At 47.7% G+C, this 15,626-nt stretch overlaps 1 protein-coding gene across 1 annotated transcript in view; it reads right to left on the reverse strand.

The window, feature by feature from the left end:
• Positions 1–15,626, reverse strand: part of LOC146189672 (caskin-1-like) — a 316,774-nt gene that overhangs the window by 200,991 nt on the left and 100,157 nt on the right. The window contains exons 8-10 of the mRNA XM_084604441.1: positions 14,868–14,976; positions 14,546–14,640; positions 13,275–13,386 (exon numbers count right to left, since the gene is read on the reverse strand). Of these exons, the coding sequence (XP_084460567.1) occupies positions 13,275–13,386; positions 14,546–14,640; positions 14,868–14,976 (316 nt within the window). The remainder of the gene's footprint in view (positions 1–13,274; positions 13,387–14,545; positions 14,641–14,867; positions 14,977–15,626) is intronic.

Here is a 15,626-nt window from a genome sequence, read left to right on the forward strand (position 1 = left end):
CCCCGACGGGAAGCTCCGTAGTCATGATGTAAGGGGGGATAGAAGATCTGCATGCGAGCTCTTCCTTGGGCGAATGCGGTAATCGCCCGGACGCAGAACCTTAGTAGTATCAGGACTCTGGTAGTATACAGCACCGCAATGATTATCCACGCGTTCTCCGAGCACAGCTGGGAAAACGACACGGCAGAGCCGGGGAGGAGGCGCTTGACTAGGCGCTCGAACTCGCATCATGACGCAATTCCGATCACGGTGGCTAATGTGTTGTACGGCGCCATTTTGCTTAGCCCGGGGTAGCGGGTTCGATCCCTGTAGCAGCGTCATCATATATATATAGGCCAAATGGAGAGGGGGAAAAAAATAAGGAACATGCTCGGACTTTTACCCCCGTGATTGAGATAGTTTCAGTGACGACAGCGAATTGCTGACGCAAGTCTGACTGAGCAGCGGCGTGGAATGGCCCGGTGAAATTTTACTGGGACGGCTAAGCTGTAACGTGCAAGAACGTTCACCGAGAGTGTTGGAGCATCCGGGTGCATTACAAACGGTAACCACGGGATATGGCGTGACGCACGACCACGCAACAGGCAACAGCTGGCTGCACTCGACTCGTCTGACCTCGGCATTACATTAAAACGTCCATCACGGCAGGGACTGCGGCCGCCGCCGACGACATGATTCGCCTTCGCTAAAAGCACCGTGCGTAGATAACTTGCCTTACGTTAGTTTGGCGTGATTTAGGATATTTCGGCGAACTGAGTGGTCATACAGGCAATACGGAGTTCCCCAATACTACGTATCCCGTTGCATGATGCATGCATACAGTCGCCAGCGAGTCTGTCTAGGGTGCTCGAACATCGCCCTGGCGCACAAAGAAAGTGAGTTTTGAGTATGTACTCGGTTGTAAAGATGGCTCCAGACCGAAGGCGCGTAGGTGCACTACTTGGCTGACAATACATCACCAATAGAGTGAGCAGGCCATGGTTACATTTTCTTCCGCATCACACCGCTCAGCGCTCAGCAGATGACAGTACGTATAGTACAACTCAGGCACGAAAAAATTCCTAATTAGTCGGCACAGCGGAATTAACGCTGTGAAAAACATGACCTTGTCTATGTGCTGTTAAAGGATTACACGCATTTATACTTTAAGAAATGCGAAGTCAGTGGTCTACCGTGTCGCCTTTCCCCTCGCTTCGTTTTCGGTTCGAGGATAGGGTTTCAAGGTCAGGCTACAGGCAAAGATCGGCGACATCCTTATTGGCAGCTCACTATAGAATTTTGGGACCTAAAGGCACCTTAAGAGGGCAATTAATGCGATAGCGGCAGAATATGGCAGTTCCCTTTTTGCTATTCCTATTTATGCATTTCTACTTGATCCCTTTTTACATCTCACGAATTGAAGCTCATCAGGCCCCGTACCACCTCAACCGTCTCTGACACTGAAACTGGGTTGCTTAAATTTCTGATATCTAATTTCTGCCACATGCAATCCACGAATCTGTATAAATCACCCTTGTGAATATGCGCTATTTTTATGAGGGCAACAAGAATAACAACAAGTGGGATGATATGCTGAGGCGATAACATAGTGCTGTAGTGAAGCGGTCATTTTATCTATTCTTATCTTACCTATTAATAGTTCGCTACGCCACGGGATAGAAACGCACTCGCAAGAATATTCGTTTCGTTTAGGCTAGGGGCTTCCCCCAAAGCCATCCGGATCTATACGTGCAGGACCGAGCTCGAGGGCTCCATGACTGCAAAGCGAACGGTGCAATACAAAACCGGAAACAAGACTCGCGTGATCAGTCGACTTCGCGGCACGAACGGGCAGTCCTTCGCTGATCACTGAAAAAAAAAAAAATAAAAAAAAAATAAAAGCCTGCCTGCTTTTTCGTTTACGACAGCGAACAGCATGGACGGGTCACGACCGATAAACAGCTGTTTCACCACTACAGTCTAGTGTCTCACATTTCACTCGGCCGAGCACGTCCTCAGTCAGTCGGTAGCCTTTTTTCTTAATCTGCAGTCTGAATGATGCTGCTACAGTACCGATTCATCAGAAGACAAATGTACTACACAGCACGCAAGGAGCAGGTTACAAACTATTAAGCATAAACTGGCCCCGTAGTCGAATTCCGATTTATAGTTCAAAGCCACGCCACGTAGCCAGAAATTACGGGAGTGGGCGAAGAAACACGGGGAAACGCACCATGCACAGCCGACAGTAAATCATTGCCGCGCCTACACGTGCAACTTCACAAAGAAGTCTCACGCAGGCCGGCCTCGCTTGAGCCTCAGGCTGGTCCAGACGCTGACCCCACATTCCGTAGTCAGCCCTATATAAACTTGCTGCGCTCATTGGAGTGACATGGTCACAACATCTCGAATGCAGCCCATGGTGGATATGTGTGGCCTATGGGGGACGGCCTACCCGCAACGCCGTTCCGGCCCAATTCGTATCCATTGGAGAGAGTGGGCACGGTTTTGCGTCATGCATGAAGCCTCTCCTTTGGGAGTTTACGGCGGGTAAGAAGATGGACTTGAAAAGTATAGCGATGACGGGAGCTAAAACAATGAAGTCATTAGCAGAAATAGCGGCGATAAAACTTCGAGAACTGCACCCGTCGTAAGATGGAAAGACGAACGTGGAAAGTTGAGCCTGCGAAAAAAAAAAAAATAATAAAAAATAAAAAAGCTCTCACTTATCGGGGAGAACGCGTTTCAAACTACGACCAAGAAGAAAGTAGCCTCGCGCGAGGAACGGAATAGTTTTCGTTCCGCGGTAATGTGGCCCAAGATGGAGTTCCCGCGATGTTCCCGCGTCGGCGAAGCACGTGGGCTTCTCGATAGTTCCGGTTTTGACAACGTCGGAGACAGCGACATCATGGACACAAATTCTGATTCATACATGGCAAAATTACTTTTGAAAACGAATTAAATTACATTATTAATTACTTTGCTGAAAATCGCAGAAAAGTAATTAAATTACATTACTCATTACTGCTCCCCCAAAAGTAATAAAATTACATTACAATTACTTCTATTGAGTAATTCAATTACTTTGAAATTACTTTCTAGTTTCCATAAATGTAAAAACTAAGTAAAGCTATTAAACAAAACAACTTGTTCTCCAGAGTATTCTAGTTCTGCTCAATTGCCAATCCGTTACGCTGGCTTCGGATTGCAGCACGTCGTTCCTGCTTTCGCGTACTCTACTTTGTTGTCTATTGAAGGAGTGATGGCGCATTTTAGTCAAAGTAATTTCGAGAGGAATTAATTACTTTGCTGCGAAATTACTACCAAAGAGTAATTCACTACATTACTAAATTCCCAAACTGAAAAAGTAATTCATTACATTACAAATTACCGAGAAAAATAATTAAATTACAGCAATTTCATTACTGTAATTCAATTACTGCCATGTCTGTTCTGAGTACGTATATACATACGGCCGTAATTGCTATGAGACATCGCCCTTGAGCTAAAGTTCTTTAATGGTGATCTTGCAGTTTTGCTGTGGTGTACGCTTCACACCTAAGATTCGCGACGAGCTCCGTTCCCTGTATTTGCATGTGGAATTTTTTGCATGTCGCTGCGCAGCCCTGCATTGTTTCCTGACGTTGGGTATGGAGAGTTCGCCGACCAGGATTCGGAGAACAGATGCTATAATTATACATCGCTGAGTGCAAACAGAGGGCGAAAAGGCGAAATTCGACTAACGACGATCTGCGTGTTTCTTTCTTCCTTCCTTTGAATGAACTGTCCGTAATCATACCACTTGTGAGTCCTCCGTGGGAGATTCTTTTTTTTTTTTTTCATCCAAGCAACAGAGAAAGCCTTGCATTCTAAATGCCTTGCACGAGTTCTCGACTGTCTCTGATCATGATTACAACTTATTCGCGAGGTCACCACATAAAACAGCCGTTGATCTAAAACATTCTGGCCCAATTCTGCACTGAGAAACAAGCCCTTAATGCCGCCTGGAGCTCCTTCTTCCTAAAAAAAAATAAAAATAAAAATAAAATAATAATAAAAAAAAACAATCCTGATAATAGTAGTACGATCACTTTATTTGGTCGTTTTGAGTGCTACCATACGGCGCGCGGTACAGCTAGCGAATCGTTTTCACACGGACAAATATAAAGTTTCAAGAGAGCGAAAGCAAACACGGAAACGATTTAAGTCCTCCGACAAATTCTGGTTCCGCCAGGTTGGCCCTTAGTGCACAGAACCCGACATACGCTAATACGTCATCCAGCCAACGCAAAGCGAGATGAACCTGCTTCTATCCTCGCAAATAAGTGCAGAGCCCGATAACTATATATACCGGATCCCTACTGTGTAGCCTCACCATCGCTATAACGAATCATTTTAGGTCATTCTATGTCCCTCTGTAGTCGGTTTATACCAGACATGGCAGTAATTTAATTACTTTTCTCTGTAATTTGTGAAGTAATGAATTACTTTTTCAGTTGGGTAATTTATTAATGTAGTGAATTACTTTTTGGTAGTAATTTCGTAGCAAAGTAATTAATTCCCCTCGAAATTACTTTGACTAAAGTGCGCCATCACTCCTTCAATAGACAACAAAGTAGAGTACGCGCGAAAGCAGGAACGACGTGCTGCAATCCGAAGCCAGCGTTACGGATTGGCAAAAGGAGACAGAATTGAGCTGAACTAGAATACTCTGGAGAACAAGTTGTTTTGTTTAATAGCTTTACTTAGTTTTTTCATTTATGAAAACTAGAAAGTAATTGAATTACTCAGTAGAAGTAATTGTAATGTAATTTAATTATTTTTGGGGGAGCAGTAATGAGTAATGCAATTTAATTACTTTTCTGCGATCTTCAGCAAAGTAATTAGCAATGTAATGTAATTCCTTTTCAAAAGTAATTTTGCCATGTATGGTTTATACACACCAGCTGAGCCGCATCTGAGTGCGCCACAGTCGCGCTGCCCGGTTGCCCCGGTGCGAGAGGCCGAGCAGGTGCCACGACATACGGCGCACGTTTGCACGCGCACACGCTCCTAATGGCGAAAGCAGCGACATCCGCTGCAGGGACACTCGGGCTCATCGATTTATACGAGCCCCTTTCCCTCGCCCTGTCCCTTCCTTTCCCGTTATACCTTAACGCTCCGTCGTACGAATACCCCTGAACCAGGGCGACAACCGAGCAAAATAAAATCTTGGGATGCACCCTTTCCCTCCGCACTCGCTCAGCTGATGAACGTGCGGGCATTACCGGCACGCCATACATCTGTGGGAGGATAAGGAGGAGGAGGAGGAGGTTATACATTTGCGGGAGGTCGCCGCTGCATCTCGGTCGAGAGCCCCACTCTCCCGCGGTGGCGTGCGTTCATTTGTTCGCCGACTCCCTTACCGTCCCCTTTTCCCAAATTCGTTTACCTCTTGCATCGAGTACCGTTTGTAATCTATCCCGTTGCTTTCTTTCATAGCTCGACGCCGAACGATGCCGGTCATTTTCTCGCCGTATCCCATTAGACGATTGTCGTCCACGAATACCAGCCACACGAACAAGGCACGTACACGCAGCAGCAACTATATACGCTCTGCCTGGTCATGTGGAAACGTTTAAAACAGAGAATACTGTAATTTCTCGAGCACAATACGTGGGTGACATATTTTTTAACAGTTCAAAGCTTGCGCTTCGCAAACTATCTAACGTGGCAAACTCCAGAGGTTCGTGTGTGTGTGTGTGTGTGTGTGTGTGTGTGTGTGTGTGTGTGTGTGTGTGTGTGTGTGTGTGTGTGTGTGTGTGTGTGTGTGTGTGTGTGTGTGTGTGTGTGTGTGTGTGTGTGTGTGTGTGTGTGTGTGTGTGTGTGTGTGTGTGTGTGTGTGTGTGTGAGAAAGAGAGAGAGAGAGAGAGAGAGAGAGAGAGAGAGAGAGAAAGTATAAAAGTGCCACGAAGGGGTAAACTGCCCACCGTGAGCCTGAAAGTCTCTTCCACTTGGCAAAATACCATGACTGCTACACGGATGAACCACCTGCCTGGGTTCACAAGCAGCAAGAAATCTTCCTTCCCTTTTTCTTTTGTAGGGTGTGAGGGACGGAATACTCTGATTATGACAAGGGATGGAATACTCTGATATAACAAAAAGGTTTAATGCAACGAAAGTCGCGAATATGTAACAAGGAAGTTTGATGACGAAAAACTTTAATGTGCTCCTCATTGCTAGACAATCGGAGTAGAATAGGCGCATGCCTCCCACTTCCTCCTCACCAAACAGACCGCCAATATTTTTTTTTTCTCTTCTCTGCTACTATTTCTTCTTAGTGAAGAGAGGGAGAAGCACGCTCGAGCTGAGGAAGCTCTTTCCTCGTCTCTGATTACGGCACACGCTTTTAAGACTTCGACCATATCCTCGCTGTCGTCTGCTTTCGGATTCCGAAACATCCGTCCAGCAAGTCGTCGAGTATTCGCGCCAAAGTCCATAACCTCAATACTCTGAGCTGTCGCATTTCCTTGCATCTCCACTTGAGCGTGTAATGCATGCTTGTGATATCTCAGAAATTTTGTTTTCACATAAAGCTATAACCCGCTTTGCCCTAAATTTTGTTACACTTTTTCTTACCTTGTTATCGTGTGCATGGCGCAGACGCTGTCGGCCGAAAATCATACTTTTTTTTTTATTCTTCTCGTTGTGGATGCGAAAGGGATTCTTAGATATCATCATGTGATAGCCACTTTCTTATTTCGGTCCCCCTACAATAACGCCAGTAATGAAGGGTGCTGTAGGTATCCTAATGAATAAATCAACAAAGAACGCAAAAACAACTCTCCACTTGAGCGTGTAATGCATGCTTGTGATATCTCAGAAATTTTGTTTTCACATAAAGCTATAACCCGCTTTGCCCTAAATTTTGTTACACTTTTTCTTACCTTGTTATCGTGTGCATGGCGCAGACGCGCTGTCGGCCGAAAATCATACTTTTTTTTTTATTCTTCTCGTTGTGGATGCGAAAGGGATCCTTAGATATCATCATGTGATAGCCACTTTCTTATTTCGGTCCCCCCTACAATAACGCCAGTAATGAAGGGTGCTGTAGGTATCCTAATGAATAAATCAACAAAGAACGCAAAAACAACTCTCCACTTGAGCGTGTAATGCATGCTTGTGATATCTCAGAAATTTTGTTTTCACATAAAGCTATAACCCGCTTTGCCCTAAATTTTGTTACACTTTTTCTTACCTTGTTATCGTGTGCATGGCGCAGACGCTGTCGGCCGAAAATCATATTTTTTTTTTATTCTTTTCGTTGTGGATGCGAAAGGGATCCTTAGATATCATCATGTGATAGCCACTTTCTTATTTCGGTCCCCCTACAATAACGCCAGTAATGAAGGGTGCTGTAGGTATCCTAATGAATAAATCAACAAAGAACGCAACAACAACTCGGCAGCATTTGTGCAACCACAGTACTAGGTGTTTCTATTTACAGCGGTTAATGGACCCAGCGTGGGCTAGAAGAAGCCCTGGAGCGCACAAAAAAAAAAAGAAAAAAAAAAGAAAAGAAAAAGAAAAAGAAAAGAAGAAGAAACCATGGAATAAGCCCTTTTCTGGCATTTGTGTTGTCTGCACAAAGGAGACTGTGCTCATTGCCCAAACGTGCAGTGTGTGGCACCGAGCTACAAACAAGCCATATTAAGCGTAAAAGGCGCATACAATAGCAGGTTGCTTTCACACCCTCTACACAGTACGACGCAGTACCTCGTTCGATATGTCCCAGGCAAAACTTCCACAGTCCCGCTCCTCCACCCAAGCGTGGAATTTCTTGTTAAAAAATCGCATTTACCCCCCCCCCCCCCCAATAACTCCCAGAAAAAAAAAAAAAAAAAAAAAAAGAAGCTCCATTATATAGCGTCCCGTTTCCAAGGATTGTTCATAAATCGCCGCGGTAGACAGCTCTGGGATAGCGTGCTCTTGCGGTTTCGTGATTGCCTCGTCGTGATGTTGCAACAACCAGCAGACATACTCGGATTATATTTCTGCAGCGAAAACTCCTGACACCGCAGGCACGGAGTACTGTTACAGCAAGTGCACAGCTTGACAGCTAGCGATGCAAAGCACGAGTGAAAAAAAAAAAGAAAAAAGAAAGAAAGAAAAGCGAGAAAACGCGTTCCTCACTCGCTCGGCTGCTGCTTTTCAGGGAACGCGGCCGGCGAGAGACTAAACGGGAAAGGAGAAGAAAAAGGGGGGCATCCTTGAAACAACGTCCTTGACGAGGGCAGAAAACCAAATCGTGTCGGGCGATATGCCCAGGCACGGACTTCTTTTTCAAGGCGCGTCTTCTTCGTTTCAGCCCCCTTCCAGCACGCGTAGAGCCGACCGAGACTCGCGCACAAAGTCCACCCCCCTTCACATCGGCCGGAGAATTCCTCAGCTTGTTGATCCTGCAGAACGGAAACTCAACACCGTCGGTCGGGCAGAAGGGACGCTCTGCGCATCCACGGACGAAGGCACGTGCTGGCGCGTCGAGATGCCGGAGAGCGAGCGCGGAAACCAGAGCGGCGCGCAGCTAGCTTGCACGAGGCGGCGGCAGGGCAAGCCGGCCGGGGGATCGTTTAGCGCTACGCGGGACCGCCTCGTTGCGTCAATGCAAGCTGACACGACCAGAGCCGACTTATCTCTAGCTCTTCCTAAATAAACCAAACAGAGACGGACAAAAAGGTCCGTCAAATAGAGCAGTTGGCTGCTGTCGTGGCGGGCCTCTACGGTTACTGCAGAGCACGCCGATCCCACGGGTCCCAACCACGTCGTGTCTGGTTCGTCTGCGCAACCAAAGCCCGGTTCGATTTTCGCCCAAGCGCCGGTTTACATGACCCTGAACTGGTCGGAAAGCAGAGGACCTCAAATTCCTCGCTGACAAGCAAAAGTGTTCCTGTAATGAAATTATTCCACGAAGTGTTTCTGCTGCCATCTGCACGACGTAACTGTTTCGCGCGGGCGGTGTGATTGCGCCCGCAGTGTCAGATTGAGCAAGGCTTTCCCGTCTTGCAAACTGTGCTGGTCGCAGGGCAACTCAGCCTCCCACTGCTTCGTTGCTGCTGTAGTGTTACCTCTGTTTGCTTTTTTTTTTCTGTTTTTTTTTGTTTGTTTTTTAACGCTCATGTAACATGGTAAGGCGTAGGGTGTTGCCCACATAGTGGGTATGCATTCTAATATATTGTCGGATAGATTTTGCTGAGTAGACTCAATCTGAAGTACGCATTAGTGTGCAGTTGTCTCGAGGCAGCCGACTGGTATGTTAGAAATATTTGTTACGAGACGCAAAGGAAACGCGTTTCCGGACAGGAAAAAACTCATCTGCAAATGCAGATGAGTTTGCAGTTTTTTTTTTTTTTTTTAATCAACATTGCAACAAGAATGCCATTCATCCCAGCGAGCCTGCATAGGTGAGGTCAACCAAAACCCCAGCACTGCAGCACTGCTGCTTGTAGAAGGGACGTGAGATCGTTTCACGAAGTCTGCCATCCGCACATGTGCAGACGACTATTCTAGGCGCACAATGCATTCCTTGACCATCTGTCACGGAGAAAAAAAAAAGAAAGAAAGAATGCGGGCAATGTGCTTTTTCATCGAAAAAGCTCGCGTGGCGGATGGGGGCAGTCACCCCCGCCCTCCTTTCTATAAATCAGTACAAGTTGGCAGCGTGGAGGACACGTCGCTGGCTGCTCAACATCCGTCGGAAACAGCACGGCACGTATGCTTTGCCTGTGATAGAGAGTGGAAAAATGTGTGCAGTATTTATTTCCGCTCGCAGATCAAGCTGAATTGTTAATTAACACATTTGAAGAACCGATCTCTTCCAACATGTTCTTTTTTTTTTTTTTTTTCCTTTTCGAATCCGAGTAAAACTGTCGGCGGCCAGAGACCTAGAAGATCAGTTCAAGGTTTAAATAATGTAAAAGTTACGCCTAACGGCAAAACAACCGAAAATATCCGCGGTCATGACGTCGCATTGGCAGGAAATGGGGCAGTTATGAATTATATAATCTTGGCTTACTGTAAGCGCCTGCGTATTTTCTCGTAGTTGTGTCGTCCTCAAAGGTTCAGAAATTGTCCAACTCGGCTTTAACTGTGCTGTAATGGCCTTTTTCTTCATAAGCCTCCCAGTTAATGATAATAATAATTGGTTCACAGGAAGGGAAAGGCGCAGTATCTGTCACGCTTGCTCTGTGGACACCTGAACCGCGCCGTAAGGGAAGGGAGGAAGGTGGGAGTGAAAGTAGAAAGAGAAAAGGGAACCGTAGTGAAGGGCTACGGAGTAATTTCGACCACCTGGGTATCTTTGTTCTATACACTTCTTCAATAAGACGCCATTAGTAATGAAATCAAAGCAATTAAATACTTTCCTCGAATTTTCTCAATATTTTGGCCTTACAGGTATGTGAAGGAGGGAGCCAACAACCAGCTATACTTACGAAAGCATAGGGGGGGGGGGGGGGGGGGGGGGGGGCTTTACTAAATTTTCGCCCAAGTTTGTAGGGTTGATTAGCTATTAGGCAAATTTAGTGGGATAACTAATGGGATAGAAGGCATTACAGGGAAAATCTAACTTTCGAAAGGCTGCAGGCGTACCCCATCCACGCCATGGTGCAGTTCTCGGCTGCCAGCCATGTTAACGCGCGCGCGAGCGGCACGGATCGTATCTCTTCGTGTCAAAAAACACGCAACTATCAAAGCAACACCGACGAGGGTAGAGGGGGATTAGGATTGCCGGGGAGGTCAACTTCCAACGTGCACGTAACAAGCGTATCCTGGCGCGCGCGCGCAATTCACGCCCCGGCAGACGCACAAAGGATAGCGCGGGGCAACGGGCCAATAAGCGGCCGCCGACGAAAAGAGCGACAAACCGCCCCGCCACAAGGACGCTCCCGCATTCAGGGGTGAAGGGCGACAACCGCGCAGATGGGAAAACGCGGTTGCACACGTAAAAGCAAAAACAAAACAAAGTGGCGCAACGCGTGCCGAGAGAGGAAGTAACTTCCGGTCGGGTCAGCCAACAGGATCGGCGCTGCGGCAGGCCACGTGGTTACTGCTGAGGAAACAGCTGTTGCGCGTGGAGTGGAGATTGCGATTAGGCGGTCGCGGGGCGACCGGAAGTAACTTCCGAGGGAACTCGCGCTCCCAGCTTTTGACGCCTCCGGAAGCGTGACACAACGCGTGCCCCCGATTGTGCTGAAGAAATATGGGCTAAACGAAAGCGGTCGCTTGTGACGAGGTTTGCACTGAAGCTGTAGGTTCGGTTTTCACCTTGCGTGCCAGCCAATGATTTACTATGGAACCGAATGCCGAAGTTCAGCGTACTGTAAACGTCTGGCAAGCACGTAGAATCCATTCTGGAAATCGCTGCCGATATGATACAGTTACGGAGGCCAAGGGCACATTGTGGTGTAATATAGAAAACTTTTACTTTGAGTCCTTCTAAATGTGATGCGACAGAATAACAGTGACTGATCGTTAAATTAAATTTCAAGCAACTCCCCCGCAAAGGATCTCAAAAAGAATCAGAGAGAGAGAGAGAGAGAGTTGTTTGCAAGCTGCACAAGATTGATGAAAAAAGTAAGAGAGCTTTCCAATCGAGGAATTTCGCATATGAAAACTATCCTTAACGAATTCCACAAAAATATATAAAATAAAAATAGATAGTTCAAACGGGACCGCACCCTCCCGCCAGCATCAACTCCATCCCACCCAGAGCTATGAAGATTGGTAAAATAGTAACTGGTCCAAGTGGTTTACGGAACAATTCCCAGTTGAATCCCAGTTGATTCAGCTGCATGGTTCCCAGATTAGTTCCAGTTGGAACCAAGTGGAATTTAACCAGGAACCCTACTGACTTACGGTAAACGCAAATACGGCGAGCTCTTGAAAAGCACGAATCCCTCGCTCGCTGCGGTACGCCAGCCGCCTTGCCAGGAAAGCGCTCCACGCACTCACACGTGCTGATTACGCAGAAAGAAACCGCTCTTATCCGCAGCATTTGATAGCGGTAACGGTTAACCACGACAGGCTAGCGTCGCTAACGCAACGCTGACGTACAGTGCGCCCACCTCCTCCCCGGCAGACGGGCACCTTCCCCCTCAGCAAAGTACGTGCGCGGCCAGTGGCTGGCTATCAGCAACGCCTGGGACGCTCTGTACTGCTCGTTCAACCAGTGCGCCAGCCATAAATTAACCGGCAAAAGAAAAAGAAAAAAAGAAAGCCAAACAGTAAACCTGAATATGGCGGACTTGCGATGCTTTAAGGTTTAGTAAACTTGGGTAAAAAAAGATAAAGGATAAAAAAGAAATCGGTATGTGTCGGATGATAAAAGTCACCCCCATCTTTTTTTTTTTTTTTTTTTGCAACGCTATCCAACGTACAATGCATCGCCTTGCCATTGAAGCTACCGACACACATCGCTTTCTTTGCCCTTTTTATGTGCAACAAAGAAGGGATACACCCCCCCCCCCCCCCCCTATCCATTGGAGTTGACCGATTGTCACATCGTCGTGGCTAATCGGGTCGATCAGTTGCATCTGCATGGGCAGGTCGATAAAGATCGTTATGACTCAAGCGTCAAACAAAGGCACGGACTGCTCAGTCAATCGACGGATGGACGAGAACAAGCAGCTGTGGCTGCCTGAATGATTGACTGACCGTCAAAAGGACCACTCAGTGAGCATACTAGTAGGTATACACGGATCAATCGATCGGCGTGCCGCGCTCGTCGGTGCGAAAGAGCAGCAAGAGACGGCCGCATATTGGTAGTCATGTAGAGAGAGGAAGCCTTCGAAAGGGAGGCTATCCGAGTGCCGCATAAGCCGTGTTTACGTGAAGGCGACAGTAGCGCATCGTATCGCATCGCATTTAGTAGCGCCTCACGGCAATGCGATGCGACAGCGTTTACATGTAGCGCATCATCTCTAGCGTGGTGGTGGCGGAACGCGGTGTCGCCTATTGAGATTGAGAGGGGTAAGTCGACTTGCCCCTCTAAACCCAGCCCTGCTTGGCGCATTAATGCGATGCGCTTTCCTAGCGCATTACCCCTGTTTACATGAATGCGATGCGCTAGGAATCGGTTGCGATGCGATGCGCTAGCTGTCGCATTCATGTAAACGCGGCTATAGGGAGTGTCACAAGACCTGGAACAGACGGGCGTGGTTGTTGCATAGCTGGTAATGAGGTTCTTCGGGGGAAGTCCAGTAAAGTTGTCGCACTTAAACGTACGCGATGCGCAAGGAAGGCAGAGAGAGAGCACTGACCTTGCCGGTGCATCAGCTGCACGGCGGTGGCGGGGAAGTATCCGGCGCGGGAGCTGTGGCCCGGTCCGAACACGATGCCCTTCCAGCGGCCGCTTTCGCACTGCTCCAGAACCTGAACCGGTGAAAGGGGAAAGGCGGTAGAGAGAGAGAAGAGGACGAAAAAAAGAAAATAAACGTGAGCACGACGGACGAAACACACAGGCCATAGAGATAAAAAAAAAAAAAAAAAAAACGGAGGTCACACTGATGAGAAGACGGCAAAAAAAAAAAATGTGAGCACTACGAGCTAAACGCACAGACCATAAAAGAAAAACAAAACAGAGGTCGCATTGATGGGTCTGTTCGTAGTTATTTTTAAGCGCGAAAAAGACACAGCGGACAGGACAGGACTTTACTACTACTACTCCTACTACCTAGGCACCAATGTCGGATTAAAGAATAAAGATTTGTTTTTCGATTATACTCCCCCTGGTTCCTCAGCGAAGGCCAGGCAGGAAAGACAATTAGAAGGGTTTTGTACCGTCTCGTGGCGAATGGGCTATCCCAGCCCTATACAGACCCTGCACCGCCTCTTAAACGTCCGCCTTCATCCTACCCAACCCCTACTCCGAGCAATACATACCACGCGACAGGGATAAAGGCTTTCCTTCTTCCCTTGCCATACCTAGCATTCGCTGAAGAGCTATAGAAAGCTGTCAGATTGTATAGTTTCGTTATCTCTCCCCATACGTACGTTTACGCACAACAGAGAGATTTGACTCTCTACCGCGCGTGGGCGGGGGCGCTCAAGCTGATTGGTCCCGACGCAGTAGGTCTGTGTGCCGACATCCAGTATATGGCGCCATCTATCGGCGTCAAGGGGGGTCTCGGCATGCGCAGTGGAATGCGCGGTGGCGGATCACGGTAGCGGATCGCGGATCACGGTAAGCTAAAACTCTCTAATATGACCTGCAACGCATCCAAGTAAATTAGCTGACTTTACCGCTTCAGCAAGTCAGTGCACGTCACACGCGTAGCCTAAATTGCGTAGATATAGTTGGTGCACTCTGTCATTTGCTTGAACAGCGCAGAACGAATCAATCTGCGGCACCACCCGAATCGCGCTACAAGCTTCTTGTGCTATGCTGCTTACACTGAGGGCGGTAGTACGTGCCCTCCAATGCGCGCTATCACCGCGAAACCCCAGATGAAGGAAGTGTGAAGTGTTTCACAGGGAAAACGCCGCGGCAGTGAAGAGAGTTTGAACGGAGTGTGGGAGGAAGGCGACTGACCGTGACCATGTCTCCCTCGCGCAGGATAAGGCACTCGCCGTCGTTAGGGTCGTAGTGGTCCCGAATGGCCCGCGCCGGCACCGACTGCAGCATCTCTTCATGGGGATAGGAGAGGGGAAAATGGGGAAAAGGACCGAAGTTCATGGGGTCAGGAGAGGGGAAAAAGAGGGAAAAGGACCGAAGTGACAATGAAAACGGGGAAACAGGTCACTCGAAACTCACTTGCACGCAATGAGTTACAAAATACGAAAAAAAAAAACCAACAGCTTAGCTCCCCCTTTACCCCATTTCTATTTTTCATCTGCCGTGTCATGCAGCATACCTCTGAGCAGCACCTTGAGGTCCCTGGCGGCCTGGCAGCTGGAGAAGGAGCGCACCAGGTCCAGCGCCGTCTGCTCCGACGAGTTAGGCTTGTTCACATCGATGCCACTCTGCGATTATGCAGGACATGCGGCTAGTTACTAGAGGGCACACTTCGCGCGCTCTTGTTGCCGCCACGGGTTTCACAACATTGCAGCCACTATATCGGCCTAAACGGGTCAGGCCCATCTTCCACCTCCCACTAAAATTTCGGCTCTGATCCTATTGCCACAAAAAAATTATGGAAGCAAAAAACTCACCCGATGGTGAGTTTTTGCTTCCATAATACACGTAAGTCTGGTCGTTATAGTTGCTCTGAGAGAGCAGATAATTGTTGACAGACATATTTGTTTTATTCTCTCGCAGACAACCGGATGTGAATCGAAACTGTCCTGGACAGCGATGATACTCTAAAGTGAACCGGAAAGATCGCTTACTGCAGTCCTGCACGTCTGCTTAGACGTGCTGCAGACAGCTTACGAAATCCACCTTGAACACCAAGAGCACATGTATAACAAACATTAGAGGACACTTTGGCGACTAAAGTGATGGAACGGCGAATGCCTGAGTGCTGCATTCTGCTACGCGACTGTTGCGCATGTAGTGATGAATGCTGCTACGAGTAAAGCGAGCGACTACTCTTTCACATTCTGCGAGTGCATTTATTCAGTGAATTCAGCTGCTCCTTGTATCTTCGCAGTTGTTCTACGGTTACTGTTAT

This window comes from Amblyomma maculatum, chromosome 5, assembly GCF_055883805.1.
Source record: "Amblyomma maculatum isolate TAMU_Amacu chromosome 5, ASM5588380v1, whole genome shotgun sequence".
NCBI classification, from domain to species: Eukaryota; Metazoa; Arthropoda; class Arachnida; order Ixodida; family Ixodidae; genus Amblyomma; species Amblyomma maculatum.